General features: G+C 38.5%; 2 protein-coding genes across 5 annotated transcripts in view; both read right to left on the bottom strand.

Annotated features, from left to right (window-relative positions):
* ADCY7 (adenylate cyclase 7) overlaps nucleotides 1-1,819 on the bottom strand; it is a 68,246-nt gene extending 66,427 nt beyond the window's left edge. For 3 of the 4 annotated variants that reach the window (XM_052795390.1, XM_052795394.1, XM_052795392.1), the window contains exon 1: nucleotides 1,730-1,819. The gene's annotated coding sequence lies outside the window, so the exon portion shown is untranslated. The remainder of the gene's footprint in view (nucleotides 1-1,729) is intronic. The other variant, XM_052795391.1, reaches the window with a different exon arrangement.
* Nucleotides 1,820-13,489: 11,670 nt separating this feature from the next.
* The window catches only part of TENT4B (terminal nucleotidyltransferase 4B), a 46,516-nt gene continuing 43,659 nt past the window's right edge, over nucleotides 13,490-16,346 (bottom strand). The window contains exon 12 of the mRNA XM_052796009.1: nucleotides 13,490-16,265. Within this exon, the coding sequence (XP_052651969.1) occupies nucleotides 16,086-16,265 (180 nt within the window). The 3' untranslated portion in view covers nucleotides 13,490-16,085. The remainder of the gene's footprint in view (nucleotides 16,266-16,346) is intronic.

The following is a 16,346-nucleotide window of genomic DNA, read 5'->3' as shown; positions in this document are numbered from 1 at the left end:
GTTTAATGGCTGCTTTACAAGAACCCCCAATGACCCTAATTGCTGCTAGTAATGGCTTCTGGAAGCATAAATAACATGCTATAATGGCCATTAGAAATCAGTATTGGCTTCTGTTCCACATACTCCTCATTTTCCATTCTACACTTCTGGATAGGGGGAAAATGTCAACGTGTGGGTGACTTTGGCAAATACTGGTTTTAATATCAACCACTACAATGTTTTTTTTCAGATGTACTTAGTTCACTATACACACAAACACACCATGAGTACACTGTAACATGGGTCTTAACATAGATCTGCAACACACCCTTCTTCCACCTATAGGGGATCATATAAAAACTTCCTGATCAGGACTTCAACATTTGAAAGGTCGGGGTACCTAAACAAACACACACAACCCCCCAGTACACACACAACCACACCACCACACTGTTTGTTTATTTATCTATTTCTGACCTAGGCACAATCATTAAACCCTCCTAGAATATTTCTCTTTCTCTCCTGGAATCCTGCTTGTTTAAAAATAATATTTAAAAAAAAAAAAAAAAAAGAAAACGACACCACCACATTATTCTTATTTATCCTCAAAATATATAATAGCTATAGAATTTCTTCATGGTACTTTTCCTTTTTAGACATAAAGTTTAAAAGTTCACTTTTTTTTTTTAAAGCAGAGTTTCTTCTAAAGTTCCTAGCTCCCCCTTAAAAAAAAAAAAAAGACCCCTGCATCATGAATCTTAGCACAAAGCAGTAAGGTCACTAGTGCAGGTACAGTTACATCCTATTTCCCGCTATAAAGAAATTTTCATATTGAAGTGTCCAGCACAGGACACTTTATTTCATATAATAAATCACAACCACCTCAGAATTCACTTTGCATGTCCAAAAATGCTTTCAAAGTGTCTTTGCCAGTCTTCAGCACTTCTGCTAACCACATCTTTACTGGTCATAAAAGAAGTCTCACGTTCAACAGACTTTAGTAGGGTCCTGGGTCACTGGTGACAATACGCCCCTGCTAGATGATACACTTTATCAGCCAGCGGCAAACATTAAGACCCTAGCAATAACGATCAAATGTTGTACTATACATATTAAAGTATTTTAATCCCTTTATTAACACAGAACACTCACTTGTTATAGAAATACCATAACGTGTCCTACCGAGATTAGAAGTGACTTACCTCTTCAGCAGTAAAAAAGACATGAACCAACCTTCTGCAGATATTTCAAGTTTCCCCTGGATATTTAAGTACCTCTTTCAGCAATTTAAAGCCCTATTGTGCCAAAAAGGTAGAAGCAAAAGAGGATCCAAAGTACTCCGTCACAGAACAGCCAGCTTTTGGCTTTCGAGCGCGTTACTCCGCAAAAGACAAACCTAGCGAATAACTTCTCCATTCATCCGGTGTGCAGAAACACACGTAAATTATCAGGCCTCGCAGCTTACCAAATCCGCCTTTTCTAAGCAAAATAAACTTGGAGAAAGGTTTACGGGCCTGAAAATTTGTTCGCTGTTCGCAAGCGTATCAAGTGGCGTAATAAGGGGTAGTAAATAACCATTATACAAGGAAAACCTATCGACGCTTTTAATTTCGTGCTCCGCGGAGCGGGGCCGCGGGAGCCCGCGGGTGGCCGCCGGCCACCCACGGGCTCCCGCGGCCCCGCTCCGCGAGAGCGGACTGCGACTCCCCCCACCCCCGGGGTACCTGCCCTCCCCGTCCCGGTCTCTCACCTGCGGCCGGCGGAAGAGGAGTAGGCAGCGGCGGGGCAGCAGGTCAGGACTGGGACCGGGCGCTCCTCCTCCTCCGCCGCCGCCGCCGCCTGAGGTGTCTCTGGGGCCCGGGGAGCCTCCCCGGCGCGGTGAGGGCGGGACGCGCGCGGCGGCAGCGCCCCTCCTGCCCCCTGGCGGGTGGCGGGGCCGGCGGCCCCTCAGAGGCGGCTGTGAGGGACGCGGGATCCCGCCGCGCACCTAACGGTCGCCTCTCGTCAGGCGGCCGGGTGGGATGGCCTCAGCCTCGCTTCGGTCACTGGCCTTTAACACCCTCCCCGGCATGAGGGGGAGCCCCTCAGCTATGCTCCCCCTCAGGTCGGAGGGCCTCCGGGCAAGGTCTGCAGCACCCCATCCCTCACAGCCTGTCAGGGCTTGGGGGGTGTCTGTGTCCCGTCCCGTCCCCCCCCCCCCCCCCCCCGATTCACATGCGGGGAGTGAAGAGCCATCGGCATCCACGCTGTGCAGATGTGGAAACAACCTTTTGCCCAGAACCCTAAAAAATACTAAGGTTTACAGGCAGCTTTTTAAAATCTGGCCACCGTTGGGGTGCTTTTGGCAGGACTCTGAACTTCCCCGCAGCCAGGCTGCACCCCAGGAACGAGGGACCTGACCCTCGCAGGCCATCACTACGGCTATCCCACAGCACCGGTTTCCCATTCCTCCATTTACTTACTGCTTTAGTCCTCTCAGTATGTTTTGGGCGAGTTTCATTGGGCTGGCAATGATTTCTCAGTGTATCAAGCCTTGAACATCTGGCCACCAATTCAGACCAAGCCTGGCTCTACCACACATAAGTCCCATCCAAAGCTCATAGCAGGCAATGGAAAGAAATGCTGATTTCCGTGGATTTTTGGATTAAGTTTATCTGGGGAGGTGTTTAGTCACAGGTGATCGCACGCAGCCCGTGGCAGGCAGGCAGGCATGTGCCCAGCTACCTGCAGCTACAAACACACGGTAGTCATCCATGGTACTATCATTACTGAGATAATACGTTAGTAACTAAATACAACAATTTTTATTTGTGTACTGCTAGCCAGCTCGTGTTTTCTACACTCTGTAGGCCCAAGCTACATGCCTGAATTGACCCTCTTGGAGAGAGCAGCAGTTTAGCGCACGCACCACGAGCACAACAGCTTCATTTGACTTTCTAATTCCTGTTTGAATATTGGTGGGCAAATAGGAAAAGTTGTATTTTCTGAGACTGCCCAGCCTTTAGGATACTTATGGGCTGTTAGGACTGGGAATCTTGGAACGGAATTCAAATCCATTTTCAGCAATTTGGGAGAAGTATAGAAGGAATGCAGCCGGAGAAGAAGTGGTTATGTACCTGAGGCACAGGACTGGGCAGCAAGTAAGCTGGACTCTGCTCCTCTGATCCCTGCCCTGCAACACTTTTATGCGCAGTCTTGTGCAAGTTACTCAATCTTACCTAGGTCTTCTCATTCCTGTTTTGGACATCGTGTATCTGAAAAGCACTAGGAAATTATTGGAGCATTCAGATAGAAGCAGTGCATGGGACATTCAGACCATTTCTTAGGGGAAAGGAGAAAAAGGACCTTCCAGTAAAATGATTGTTAAAAAGAATTCCTTGTCTTCACTGAAAGTTGGATTAGATAACAAGATTTGAAAACTGCAGGAAATGGAAAATACATTGTTCTGCTGAGATCATAAATGGAGTCGTTTCAGAACAGATGGACTCCATTTATCACTTCATCAAAATTTTGTGGACCTTCCGAGTACACAGATTGCTTAACATCATTTCTGTATACCCACAAATATTTGCTATTCCAGAGTAAGATCTAAAATTCCTGCATGATTCAATGTGTCCGACATTGTAGGGTTTTTTTAATGGCAGCAGTTCCAAAACACTCTTAAGTGCTGTATATACACTGTTGTGCAGATTAAACTACTGCTAATTACTATAACACATTTTTAGCAAAATGGATGTCAAAGGAAAAAAGCAAAATATGGAAATTAATATCCAGTTTTGGCTCCTGTACACGCTATGTACAGACTTCCCCTTTTCTTTTTCTGCTGCTAATTTTTCTCTCGAGTGCCATGCAGCTGAAGTACAGTCAGGGTTGATTTTCACAACGCAGATGCTACCACCCCTTACTGGAGAGCACCCGACATTGCTGGGAGCCCTGCTCAATGCGACTACCCAAGTGTAAGGTTCTGTCCTGGGTGAGAAAAAGTGATAGCACCTAACCTGTCATTTTAATGGCTTATCTTTTTGCAGCTATAGATTGATCTAAAATAAAATTCCTACATGTATGTGGTAGCTGCAAATGTTTGATACTGTGAAAATGTAGCCCTTAATCAAAGCTCTACCTGAAATGATGCTGTCCAAATTAGAATACAGCAGTCCCTAGGGTTTTATTTGCTTCTGTGAAAGTGTTCTTCATAGACAAGCAAGCATTATTATTTTCAAGCTCTTGCTTAGAAAAAAGTCCAGCAGCTCTACAATGATATGTACATTTGAATGTATGAAACCAGAGTATTAAACACACAAATCTAATCTTTTTCCAAAGACTGAATTGGATAACTGTACCGTAAATAATTTTAGAATTTTAGTTAAAATAAAATGCAACACATCAGCTGATAAAAATCTAATAAAATAAAATTCAACCTATTTTTCCATTTTCTGTTTAAATTATTTGTGAATACAGTGTTTATACTAAATCTACTTGCAGCGTCATTTACAAACTGAGTTATAGAGCATTACAGACGTCTGTTTTGTACAATTCAGATGTGTGCTTGAATGTAAATTGCCATAGTATCCAGTGCCATGAATCATTATGAAATAGGGAAAGATCACTATTTTTAAAAGAAGCAGAAATAGAAAAACATAGTAACCTTCAAGTATAATTCTCATGTGGGGGGTTACATTTTCCTCTTAGCAACTCATTGTGGGTTGAATCTGCCTTCAGTGTATGCGTGCTTGTACCATTCACAGTAGTAAAGAGGATAAAAGCATTTTGTCCCAGCAAGTTACTTCTAAATAATTTTATTTGCAAAATGTTTCAACATTCAGATTTTCAGTGGCTCCCATAAATGAGTCAGTCAGGACTCAGGGGATGGTTGCTGACCAAATAAGTATGTGATGAAAGCAAATCAGAAATATAGTTAAAACCTCAGAAAATATTCTTTTAAAACCTCAGGAATAATTTGAAAATTAATATACATTAGAATATTTTGTGGGTTAGACATAATATAATCTTAAGTAGCACAATATGCCAAGTAGCACTTTTAAAATTAGCAGGTAGACTTTTAAATATATTCACGCCTTTTAAATATTCCTTTGACATCCTACAATACCACAGCAGATAGTATTTAGGAAAGCATGCTTTACCATGCTACCTTTTTGCAGTTTCTCAAATATCCAGAAACAGTGACCAAGACAACTTCAACTTCTGCTTTTCTTCACAAGTTTCCTGATTCTGATTTGGAAAGCCAGGAGTAAAATGTTGCCTTTAGTGAGCACTACAGTAGCAAGTATTTATTAGAACAATTCTTTTAGCTTTGGATGAGATTTAGCATCTATTTACCAGTGTGCATATGCATACACACACACTACTGTCTTTGGCCACTGATCAATTTAGAGAATGAGACAAACAACTTGAGTAAATTATTTGCTATTTCCTGTAAATTTATGAGTTCAAAGATACCTAATAATAGAACAATCCCAAAGTGCTAGGCAGTACATGCTTAGGAAGGATGTAATGAGAAATTATTTTGAGCTGCTATACTGCTAACGCCCTCATTTACAGGACAATATTGGAATCAATTGCTGAAGACTGTTAAGTTCATGCTATTAAATGCAGGAGTATCTTACTGCATCAGCCTGGCTAGAGAGAAGGTGGAGTTTCACTGCTGTTACGTAGTTTGCATTTCTAGGCCCTCAGATCAATTGAACAAACTTTTGGGAATCATTTGCTGCTTTTCTGTACATAAAGCAATAAATGCCATATGTGTTTCTTTAGGGAAATGAAAAGCTATTCAGGTGTCTTGTCCTATTTGTTGTTTCTTTTAAAGTTGTCCAAGAGTCTAACTGACTTGGAATGACAATCATTTTTTCTAGCATTCCAGATTTTGTGAAAGTCAGCGGGACTTAACTGTACAACAGTAATTTCTCCAAAGAAAGCTTCAAGCTCAATGCAAACTCACAGCACTGCGAAACGATAGAAGAAATTAGGAAAAGTACTAACAGTCCAAAAAAGTACATGACTGAGGAGCTAATATGCTGTTTACTATAGGAACTGAAGGGCTTAGGAATTCAAGTCCCACTGCCTGCAGCTCCAGAGCCTGAGCTAGGAGGTTTTGTTTGACTTCTTGGATTACAAATCAGAAAAGTATCTCCATTGCCTCTCCTGCTCATGCTTAGAGTTCTTTCTCCAGAGCGAGAACATGCATTATGCCTTGAAAAATCAGTGCCTGGCTAATTGCTTAAGCCTTTTACCTGTACTTGCGGGTGTGATTTGGACTAAGGACTATAGATCAGACTTGTTTTAAAATCTTCCTGTGTACTCAAGTTGACCTGTGTTAAAATGGAACATTTTAATTGAATTACTCTCAGCAATGCTGAGTGACAGAAGATCTGGTCTGTCACTTCCTAGGAAACTGTTAGGTGGTCTGAGGGGTCACTCTTTTCATTAATTGGTAAGTTATGCAAGGGAAGAAAATAAATGAAAGGAAGGCCATTTCTCTGTTAGATACCGTAACACTGCAGGTAGAGTTTATAACAAAATAGAAGATGTTATTGATTTAAAGAACACAGAAAAGAACAGATCATTTTATTTTCACAGTGAATGATGAAACTATTTAGCTAACTCTTTTCAATTTGCACTTCCAGTATCTTTGCGTTAGTAGCCAGGAGGACATACTGGAAGAAAAGCAGAATACTTTGGAAAAATCAGTAAGTAACAAATGGACCATGTATATTATTAGGGAAAAACACTTTTACATAAATCAGAATACAATTCTAGAACAGAAAAGTTCTTAGAGAATCCACTAGGGAACATGGATTCACTTTAAAAAAAGTCTTTTACAAAGCGGTTTTAAAAGTGCGTGGACAAACTTCATCTGGTTAAATCAGCATAGCCCTATTATATTGAAGCCAATGGAGTAAAAATTACTTATATTGCCTGAAGATCTAGCCTTTTAAATTAACTTACTGAGCTTAAGGAAGTAGCTGACTTCTTGAAGATTAGTTTATTTAGATTGCAATGGTGATTTTAAAGGAGACAATACAGAGCAAGAACATAGTACTCCCTTTATTTTCCTTTATGCTAAGAAATGGACTTTGTTTTTCTCCAAGTAGTTGCTATTTTCAAACAAACCAAAATAATAACTATCCCAAAGCTGAGAGGGACTAAGACGGGAAATGCTTTAGTTTCTTACTATCCTGAAATCACAGAGTTCTGCTGCAGCAGTGGCAGATGGTGTCATTTAATTGTTCACAAGACCAATATCAAAAACCATCCTGGTACCACCAGACATCATGATGCTATTAAATATGGGGCAAGGAGGTTTTAAGAGTCTTGTCTTGCCTCAGTAGTTCGAACAGTGGGCAACTGGTTAATCAAGCTTGTGAAGGCAAACATGGTCTAGTCTCTGGGACCCCATCCCTGGTGGAGTCTGTGGTACTGGAAGTCCTTCCCCATTTACCAGGAGCTGGAGGCAGGGCCTCTAGGACCACCTACCCCTTCACCCACCCCCCTCCAGGAAGCCACAACCTGCGCACAGTTACTTTGTCAATTGGCATGGTTTCTGACATTTCAGCTGTCTTCTAAACAAACTTTGATCGAAGACAAGTCACTAAATGTTAATGGGTGGTCTAGAACTGAGCAAGATGTGCGCATAGTTCTAATCACTCCACTGATATATATACATTTGCTTTTGCCTAAAAAAATTTGTCTTTGAAGGTCTGAAATCAAGACATTGAAAAATCAGATAAAAAACAGGATAAAATTGATCTCACTGAAATCAGTAGGAAAGCTCCCCTTAAGTTCAACAGAACCAGGCTTTTAGTGGTAATTTTTAGAGTAAGGCAAATGAGTAACCTCAAATTTGCAACAGCAAGGGTTTCTCTCCTTTGCGATAAAATCTAAGAATTTTTATTGATACAGTAACATTAAAATTGCACCTTCACTATTCCAGTACAACACACTATTAACTGAAATCAGCTGGGAAGTGATTAATTTCAGGATAAGGATTGTCTAGTGCTTTAGCATGTCCACATGGTAGTGGGTTGTACTGCTATTGTTATGATAAAATTTTTCCATGTGGAGAGACTACCAAACAGGGGAGAAACTTAGGTAGCTTCGAACATGGTTGTATCAAAAATGGATACTTGCTGTTCTTTAACAGTTATCCATCCAGCTCATAAAATTAAGTCTTAACTGATGCCAGCAGCCAGCTAGAATACAGGACAGCTGTGATTGCCTATGCAGGCCAGATGAGGCACAAATGTAGAAAAAGTATATAAAAATTGAGACACTGATGAGGACACAAAACAAGAAATGAAAATAAGTAACTTTCTAATAATGACATCAGAATTGTAAACATCAGTTCTAATTTATGTCGTTTTAGTACTGCACCAGCTCATCACAATTGTTAATTGTAGTTTTCCCTTACTAAGCAGCACCAGAACGTTCAGACTCTCCCAAATGTACAAATACAGTAATTAGAGTTCACAACTACTGTTTTTCATGGACAGATTTTTATGTCTCAGTGTTGATAACTACAAAAGAAGTATATAATAGAGAAAGTATAGAACTAGCACTATTTCATGACTTCTTATTGTTTTCTATTGCTTTTACTTCAAAAATACTCCTCTACAATCACCACTGTAATCTAAAATATTACTTTATTCAATAGAAGAAAGTGCAGTAATGCCATTTGAAGATTTAGGGGTTGTTTTGGTTTGTTTAGTTTTTTAAAATCAGACTATGCATGCATGGTAAGTGCATGCTCCCTGTATGTGCAAAAGTTGGACTGCTTCCCTTTTGTGTTAATGCTTCAGCTTTCAGATTCCCAACTTCTGTATTTGCCTATACTCTCCGAGAAGTTTGTTCTGGTTTTGTTAGATCATCATGTGACTTTGTTCTGAAGAACTTAGAAGTACTTAGTTGTTAAATATATTTCTGTAAAGTGCTTTGTGTAGGAAAGCAGGTCCGGGGCAGCGAGAGCTGGCCGTGGTGGTCTCCGGCCCATTTTGCTGGAGGAGGTGAAGGCTGGCTGCCTGCCTGCACAGCCGGAGGTCCCAGGGCAACCCGCTGCACTGGCTCCTCTTTCTAGTAGCAGGTACCCCCCTTACCGCCTTCGCTTTTGACCCTACTAATATTGTTTAAACTTTCTTTTTTTAGGCAATAAAATTCAGTTTTCTTAGCTATACCCTTAGAGTAGTGGGATTCTGTGGGATTTAGGATGCGTAAGTGCAGGCAATATCTCAGCAATACCAGGTAAGTTACTACTACCTGAAGGTGCTACTGTCTGCATACGAACAACATTATAAAACAGAAGCCTTCAAACTAGCTTTCGTGGTTGGAGTATGTTGCTTAGACACTGCACAAAAGTGATTCACTAGATGGCACACACTGCAGCCCAGATACTTGAAGTTTTCAGCAATTAGACTGCTTTATTATGTTATCTTGATGGATATAAGCTGGTATCATAACACAGATTTAGTAAGACACGCTTTGGGATGAACAAAAATCTTATAGAAAAGATTACATTATTTTGTAAGTTATTCCTCCCTTGCACCGTCAAAAATTTTGAAAAGAAAAAGCGAACAAGCTAGCATCGATGGAAGACAATATGAAAGATTCCTACCTGCAATTGGGTTAGCCATTGATTTTTCTGACCGAGAATGGTCTTTTCATAGTTACTGATTACCAGGCAACCACAAATGAGTTTGGTTCAAGACCCACTATAGTGAAGAGGGAAAAAAAAAACAACCCAGCCTTAATCAGTCCCCTACTTATTATAAGAACGAAGAACAGTCTTGTTTGGAAATAGGCCACAGAAGGAGGGAAATGCAAACAGCAACCATTAACACGTATTTCACCTAAACCACATAATGTTATTGTTTTAAGAAAAATATTTCTTCATACTCCTGGTGCAAACATCTGTTGTATACAGACCAGCAAGGTGGATTTGTTTTGGTTTTTTTTAAGACGGGAGCTTTAAGTTCAGAACAGATATTGTTGTGTCACATTGCCAGGCAGCATAAACAAGCAATTTGAACCAGGTTTATTTTCAGATTTCACAGGCACCAAATCTGGCACAGTAAATGAACTTTAGACCTGGGGAAATGCAGCTGAGAGCACAGATTACTTTCTCTATTAGCTATTCAGCAGCATTTGATTGCTTAATGATCTTTTAGCTCAAGAGTCAAACATTGCTTCATACATAAACAAAAGTAGTTTTATATACCTGTACAAGAGCTTTTTTATTATTATTTTAAACAAGCAAAACACTCACCAAATCTGCACCCATGGTTCCTCAGACTTCTGCCACCACCACACAAATGCATTCTTTACAAGCCAGCTCTTGCATACAGCCAAGTGGTTTCTTCCTCAGGTGTTTTGTACTATGGGAAATTAGGACTTCATTATACCAAAGGATTAAAAAAAAATCAGAAAATTAGCATAGCATCCAAACATTAGGTTGTTGAATGATTTGCACAGAAACTAGCTTCAAATATGGATGTATGAGGGCTAGGGGGACATATTCCTACTTCAGCCTGCTCAATTAATGAGGTTTGTGGGGTTTTATTTTTCTTTAAAAAGCAGCTGTAGGAGCAGGAAATACTCTTTTTAAAGCACTATCGATCTCTATCCCCTTCCTGCTTCACTATAGCCTGTTGGACAGGATTTGATAAGTGCCATATTCACCACCAAATCTCTGGGCCACGAAAAACAAAGGATGGACTCAGACTTGAAAAAGGAGACTCAATTCAGCAAGTTTAAAATATCAAGAGCCATCAAGGATTAAAAAGACATCTTTTGAAAGACTCCTAGCAGGAGAGAGCAGAACCAAGACATACTAGCAACAGTCTAATTGCCAATAAACACCTTTGCAGCTATTTAAACCTGCTGCAGAACATAGAAACCTTCAACATACTTCCAGGGTGACCAGATTCACTGCTCAGGTCATTCAGTATCCCGTAAGAAGTAATGTCTGACCAAACTGACTCACCAGAAGACTTGCAGCACCTCATTGTTCATGCATCTTGGAAGGCAGAAAGACGGCATTCCTCCAAATGGCTTTTATGTGGAGGATCTCCAAGCTTTCTTGTCTTCCCTTACTTATTTGTGTGCCTAAGTGATTTTCAGGATCCCATCAGCTTTTACCAATTATTTTACAGCAAACTAAAGATTCACGTTCCTTTTTTTTTCCCAGTTTCATACATATCCAAGCTCACCACTGGTCACACTGCTACAGAAGGACCAAATGGGAACAGGCAATTTTTAAGCTAGCTACTGGCAAGAGAGAGGCCTATTGAACTGTATGGTCAAGGTGTCTAACAAAGGCAACACACTTCTGTTGGAAGTTTTTGGAGCCCACAAATCAATAAAATGGTCGTGGTGGGGAAATCACTAAATACACCAAGAATTAAACTCAAAGCTGTTCAAAATTAACTGATCTAAATTTTAGAGTAATCTGAAATGTAGATTAATTTGATCTGGCACTACCATGCTAAAATGCACAAGTAACAGCCACTTTCTGGCTCTTTTATTCCTATTTCCTTTTCAAGTAGATACTTGACACAAACTTTGGGCTTGTAAAGACCCAATAAGGCTATTTGAATTTTAATTCCTGTGTTACTCAGGACATTGTTCATTAAGTAACTTGCAAAGGATTCTTGGTGTTGGATATTCCTCTGGGATCACCTCAAACATCCTAACAATCAACCTTTGAAGATGAGTTAATTAGGCTCAGAGCAAATTACTACGGGGAAGAGCCCAGTAACTTTGGCACAAGAAAATCTAAAACCGTGATGTAATTAAAGACCATGAGAACTGGAAAGCTGGTTTCAACTTATAGATGAAACCATGAATACATATCTGTCAGAACTACTGGTAGATAACTCATGGAAATATAGTCAAGACACATTTGCATTTAGGTCACTGCACCTGGAAAACATTTTTGAGGAAAACTTGTGGAAACACTACAAACTAGCTAGAAAATAAAGCGCTCAAATTCTGCACTTTCAAGACAAACAGTTTCAAGACATGGTAAACTTGATTCTTAGAAAATTACGGTGCATCATGAAGCAAAAGAACCAAGTTCTAGGCATCAGCAGAATAAATGATCACTACTTTCTGCACTTTAACAGTAGCTGGAATAATTAAATGTATTTTTTGTTACAGACCCTAAATAGGTAAATATAGTTCCTTCTTGAGTAATTACATACTTCGTAATCTCCTATAGCTTTCACACACATTCAGTTTTAACATCTATCATGAGTTTTAACATCCATCAAGATGACGAATGGCTGGCTGCTTTTATTTACATTTTCAAGATGAGACTATTTTCCAAACAATTGCTCACATGTTGTATTTAGGATGCACTCGTGATGACTTCAGATATAAAATGGAAAAAGTCCATTTTGAAAATACATTTTAAAAGTGGCCACCAGCCATTGGGCTACTAATTATTTTCTAAAGATTAAGTTCTAGGAAAACAAGTTTATTATAAATATTTAAAAACCTGAGCTGTAAATTCTGATGAAGCTGGACAGAACATGGAGGTCAGTAAACAGAATCACGCCATGTCTCACAAAAAGGAAGATTTACTTACATTTCAGCTTCTTTTCTGCCACAAGGTAGAAGACTGACAATTAAAAAAAAATTAATAAATACACAGCTTTTAACTATAAACACCATTTGAACTATTCTTTAAAAAAAAGTAAGAAACCCCTTAAAATCAATCTGATGTCAAACAGGAAGATATAGAAACATTTCAGCTTATTTATGTATTTTGGATGGTCTTTGGTAGACTACCAGCAGCAAGACTACAAGAACTTTCAGTATGTGTACGTCTCCCTGCCGATTCATGCGAAGAAGGAAGATAATCAAAGTTAGGAACATACTTTAATAATATCAACTGTGCTTCAAGAACTATGCTAAACACGGCTTCTAGCTGAAGGTAACTCAAATTAACTTTTGCACGCTTCTACAACACCCTCCTCAGTGTGGCACCTTTGAACAGCTTCTCTCCTGCAGCTGGAACTTTACCCCTAACCCAGGTTTGGAAGGCAAAGTAAACGGATCCTTGTACAAGTCTCCTATGTATAGTGCAGAGGAAAGTTAGGAAAAAAAATACATTAAGAACCCTTTATACGTGTATATTCTTCCACTTATTCTTAGGCATGCAGACTCTGCTTCAGCTCTCCTGGAAGGAAACATGGCAGACCAGGCCCACTTGAACAAAGCAAGCTTCCAAATTCCAGGCAGAGGGGCCCAGCACTCAGCTGGGGAAGCACGCAGATACTACAAAATACTACAAAGCGCCTTGAGTAGTCTGCTCTTTCCACAGTACTGTGAAGGAAAAAACAGGGTAAGTGTCAAGAATGGTGATAAACTGCAGTAGTTAGATTAAACATTTATTTTTCATATATTCACAAAATCTTCACAAAAGTATTGAAACTCAAAAAGGAATTAGACTTGAGTCAAATACAGAGATGAAATGTACAAGACAAATGAGCAGGCAAACTAAAAGGTCTTGAAAGTATTTTACTTCAGATTGAAAAACGAACAGTTCAACTGTTCTGTTTAAATAAAGATTTGCAAGATATACAGTATTTTATGAATACAATGCTGGTCATTTGAGGCAACGTAAAATACCTCAATTTTTCCTTCATGCTTTTTTTTTTTCCTTTTTTTTTTTTTTTTCTTTTAGAAAGATACTGTTTACCAAAAAGAAACTTGAGCAGTCCAGGAAAAGCTATTTTCCATTAAATTTATGAAAACCATAAATTGAGGCAAACCTAAGATTCCCAATGGAATCAAGATTATCTTCCCGCTACCACCACCTTAAAATTATCACATGCTTATTGGAACACTAATATCTGCACCCTAAGAGTACATTTGCTTTCAACGATGAGGGTGATTCTTTTAAAAACACTTCAGTGTGGTAAATGCGATACAGATCTTTGCAAGTATTAAGTTTTGGAACAGTTTTGCTAATAGCAGCTATCAATACTGGATTAATATAATTTATAAATAATTGTTCCCTAAGCGGTGAACATAAGTCTACACATTCACAATAATCTAAAACAAAATAAATACTGTGATTATGCATAATGTGGTACAACTTTTACTAGTTTCTATGAACAAAAGCTCAACATCTTGTTGATAAAATTATCTGATCAAATTAAAATATGAATCTAAAAATTTTAAAAAAAATTGTCAAATTAACATCACTTAAGCTTAGTGTCTGAGTAAATGTTATGACTTTCCATATTTTTGGAATATATGTATTTTCCTTTTTGAAGTAAAACACTTTAACACATTGAAAATGTTTATTAATTTAAGTGATGACATCAGTTCTGGTCTTATTTTAGCATTATTTTACTTTAAAAAAACATTGCACTCATTAGTGCCCATTAAAGGTCAGGTTGGTCTGTAGTATTCTGTAAATGTATATTAAAAAAGTTTCTAAAAGCTAATAGTACTTTTTATAAAAGCATCATCTCCAGAACAGCTGCATTAAATACAGCCATGTATGCAGAGTACAGACCTTCCTCTTTAAAGAAATATGTGAAAGTAAATGCCACTTAACTTTCTACCATTAAAGTGTCCCAACTCCTGTTCCAAGCTATGCCTGTGAGTGTAATTACACATTTAATTCGCATTCATGGCATCAAAGTTACTGCAACCTAGACTTGTAATGCGACTGAACCAGACAAATGTGGAGTTTAAATTAAATGATAACTAGGTCAATGAAGAAATACTATGAGATATGAAAGGTTTGGGTCTTTAAGGCAATACAAAATATATTTCATTATTTGAAGTTGTTTTGGTTGTTTTTAAATAATTAAGTGTAAATATAAAAATGCCTAAAAGGGGAGTGAGAAAAAAATAGTTTAATTGTAAAATTTACTTAAAGCTTCAACAGTTATAATCTCCTACAGGAGTTAGCAAAAATATAAAAGACAAAAAAACCCAGACCTGGAAGGGGGAGGGAAGGCACAAACAAAGAGGCATGGGATTAAAGCAGCCCAGGAATGCAAACGTCTGTAACAAACTGAGTTTTGTTGTTTGTTTTTTTAAAAACCAAAAAAAAAAAAAAGAAGAAGAAAACAATCACCACCACCAACCAAACTAAAAAACCCCAAGTGGCTTTATATTTCTTTAAAAAAAAGAAAGGGTCAGGGAGAGACCACTAAGGGGAGAAAGAGAAGGATGCAACTATAAAACCCCATTGCCTGAAATGATGGCACTCCAAGGTGAAGGTTACTTCTCTGAGATGACAAGCTCAGTGTCTACACAAGGTACATGTACACTTTATACAAATGAAAAACTTCATTTGCCACCATAAACCTTTCTTTCAGAGGAACAGCTTTTGCAGATCAAATGTTCTATTAAATCTTTTAAATGCCAAAAAAAGAAATTCTGAGCAATATAACTAGTAATGTCTCTTTATATGGATGTTAAGATGACAATTCAGATTATTTTCCAAACTAATCCTGAGAAAAATTTATGTTTACAATTTAAACAGTAATGTTATGTAAAAAGTATTAACAAATCCACTATTACAAATGTCAGTTTTCCTATATGGTCATCTATATATACACAATAAAATGGTAAGTATATGCAAAAATAATAAAAAAATCATGCACAAATTACTTTCACCTTTAAAGGCTGGGTTTCCCTCAAAATACAATTTTTTGCTTTTTTTTCCTATTTTTTTGTGTTTTATTTGTTTGTTACCACCCCCTAGACACACTGAGTACTACCTCTACAGGTCAGCATGAGCTGATGGGAAATACATTTATTTTACATTCAAGCTTTTATATTCTAAATGACCCTGTTGTAGCATATGACTTATCAAATGAGCAGCCTTTTTCCTCTTTTTTTTTTCCAGTTTTTTTTCTTTTTAGAATTTTTTTCTTTTTTTTTTTCTTTTTTTTTTTTTTTTCAGTGATCAATCTTCATGATCCGTTCCGTGGCGAGCTGGGAAAAAAAAATGCAGTTGCTAATCAATGTCTGAACAGTCTGAAGCTCCGGAAGAGATCCAAGGAGTCACTATCAAACTATCCTGTAGCATGAGATCATTGCACACAGAAGAACAGTCATAAAATAGGCAACTATCTACAAAGGTCTGAAAGGGCTGCATCCCTCTTGTGTTTCCTCTTTTTGCCATGGAAAAACTGATGGTGTGATTTGCTGCCTTGATGTTGTTTGTTTGTGACTGAGGTACCGTGGCTTGAGTTTGCTGGACCTTGGAAGCCTTTGTTAGAAGAGCGAAATAACCGTGCAGATCCATGCTGTAAAAGAAAGAGAACACGGTAAATCAGTGCTCAAAAGAAAAAAACATGGCAATTACACAACCCTATTTCTGGATAATG

This window comes from Harpia harpyja, chromosome 9 (assembly GCF_026419915.1).
Source record: "Harpia harpyja isolate bHarHar1 chromosome 9, bHarHar1 primary haplotype, whole genome shotgun sequence".
Lineage (NCBI taxonomy): Eukaryota > Metazoa > Chordata > Aves > Accipitriformes > Accipitridae > Harpia > Harpia harpyja.
Note: the sequence above shows the minus strand (reverse complement) of the source record. Positions and strands in the feature narration are given on the sequence as shown.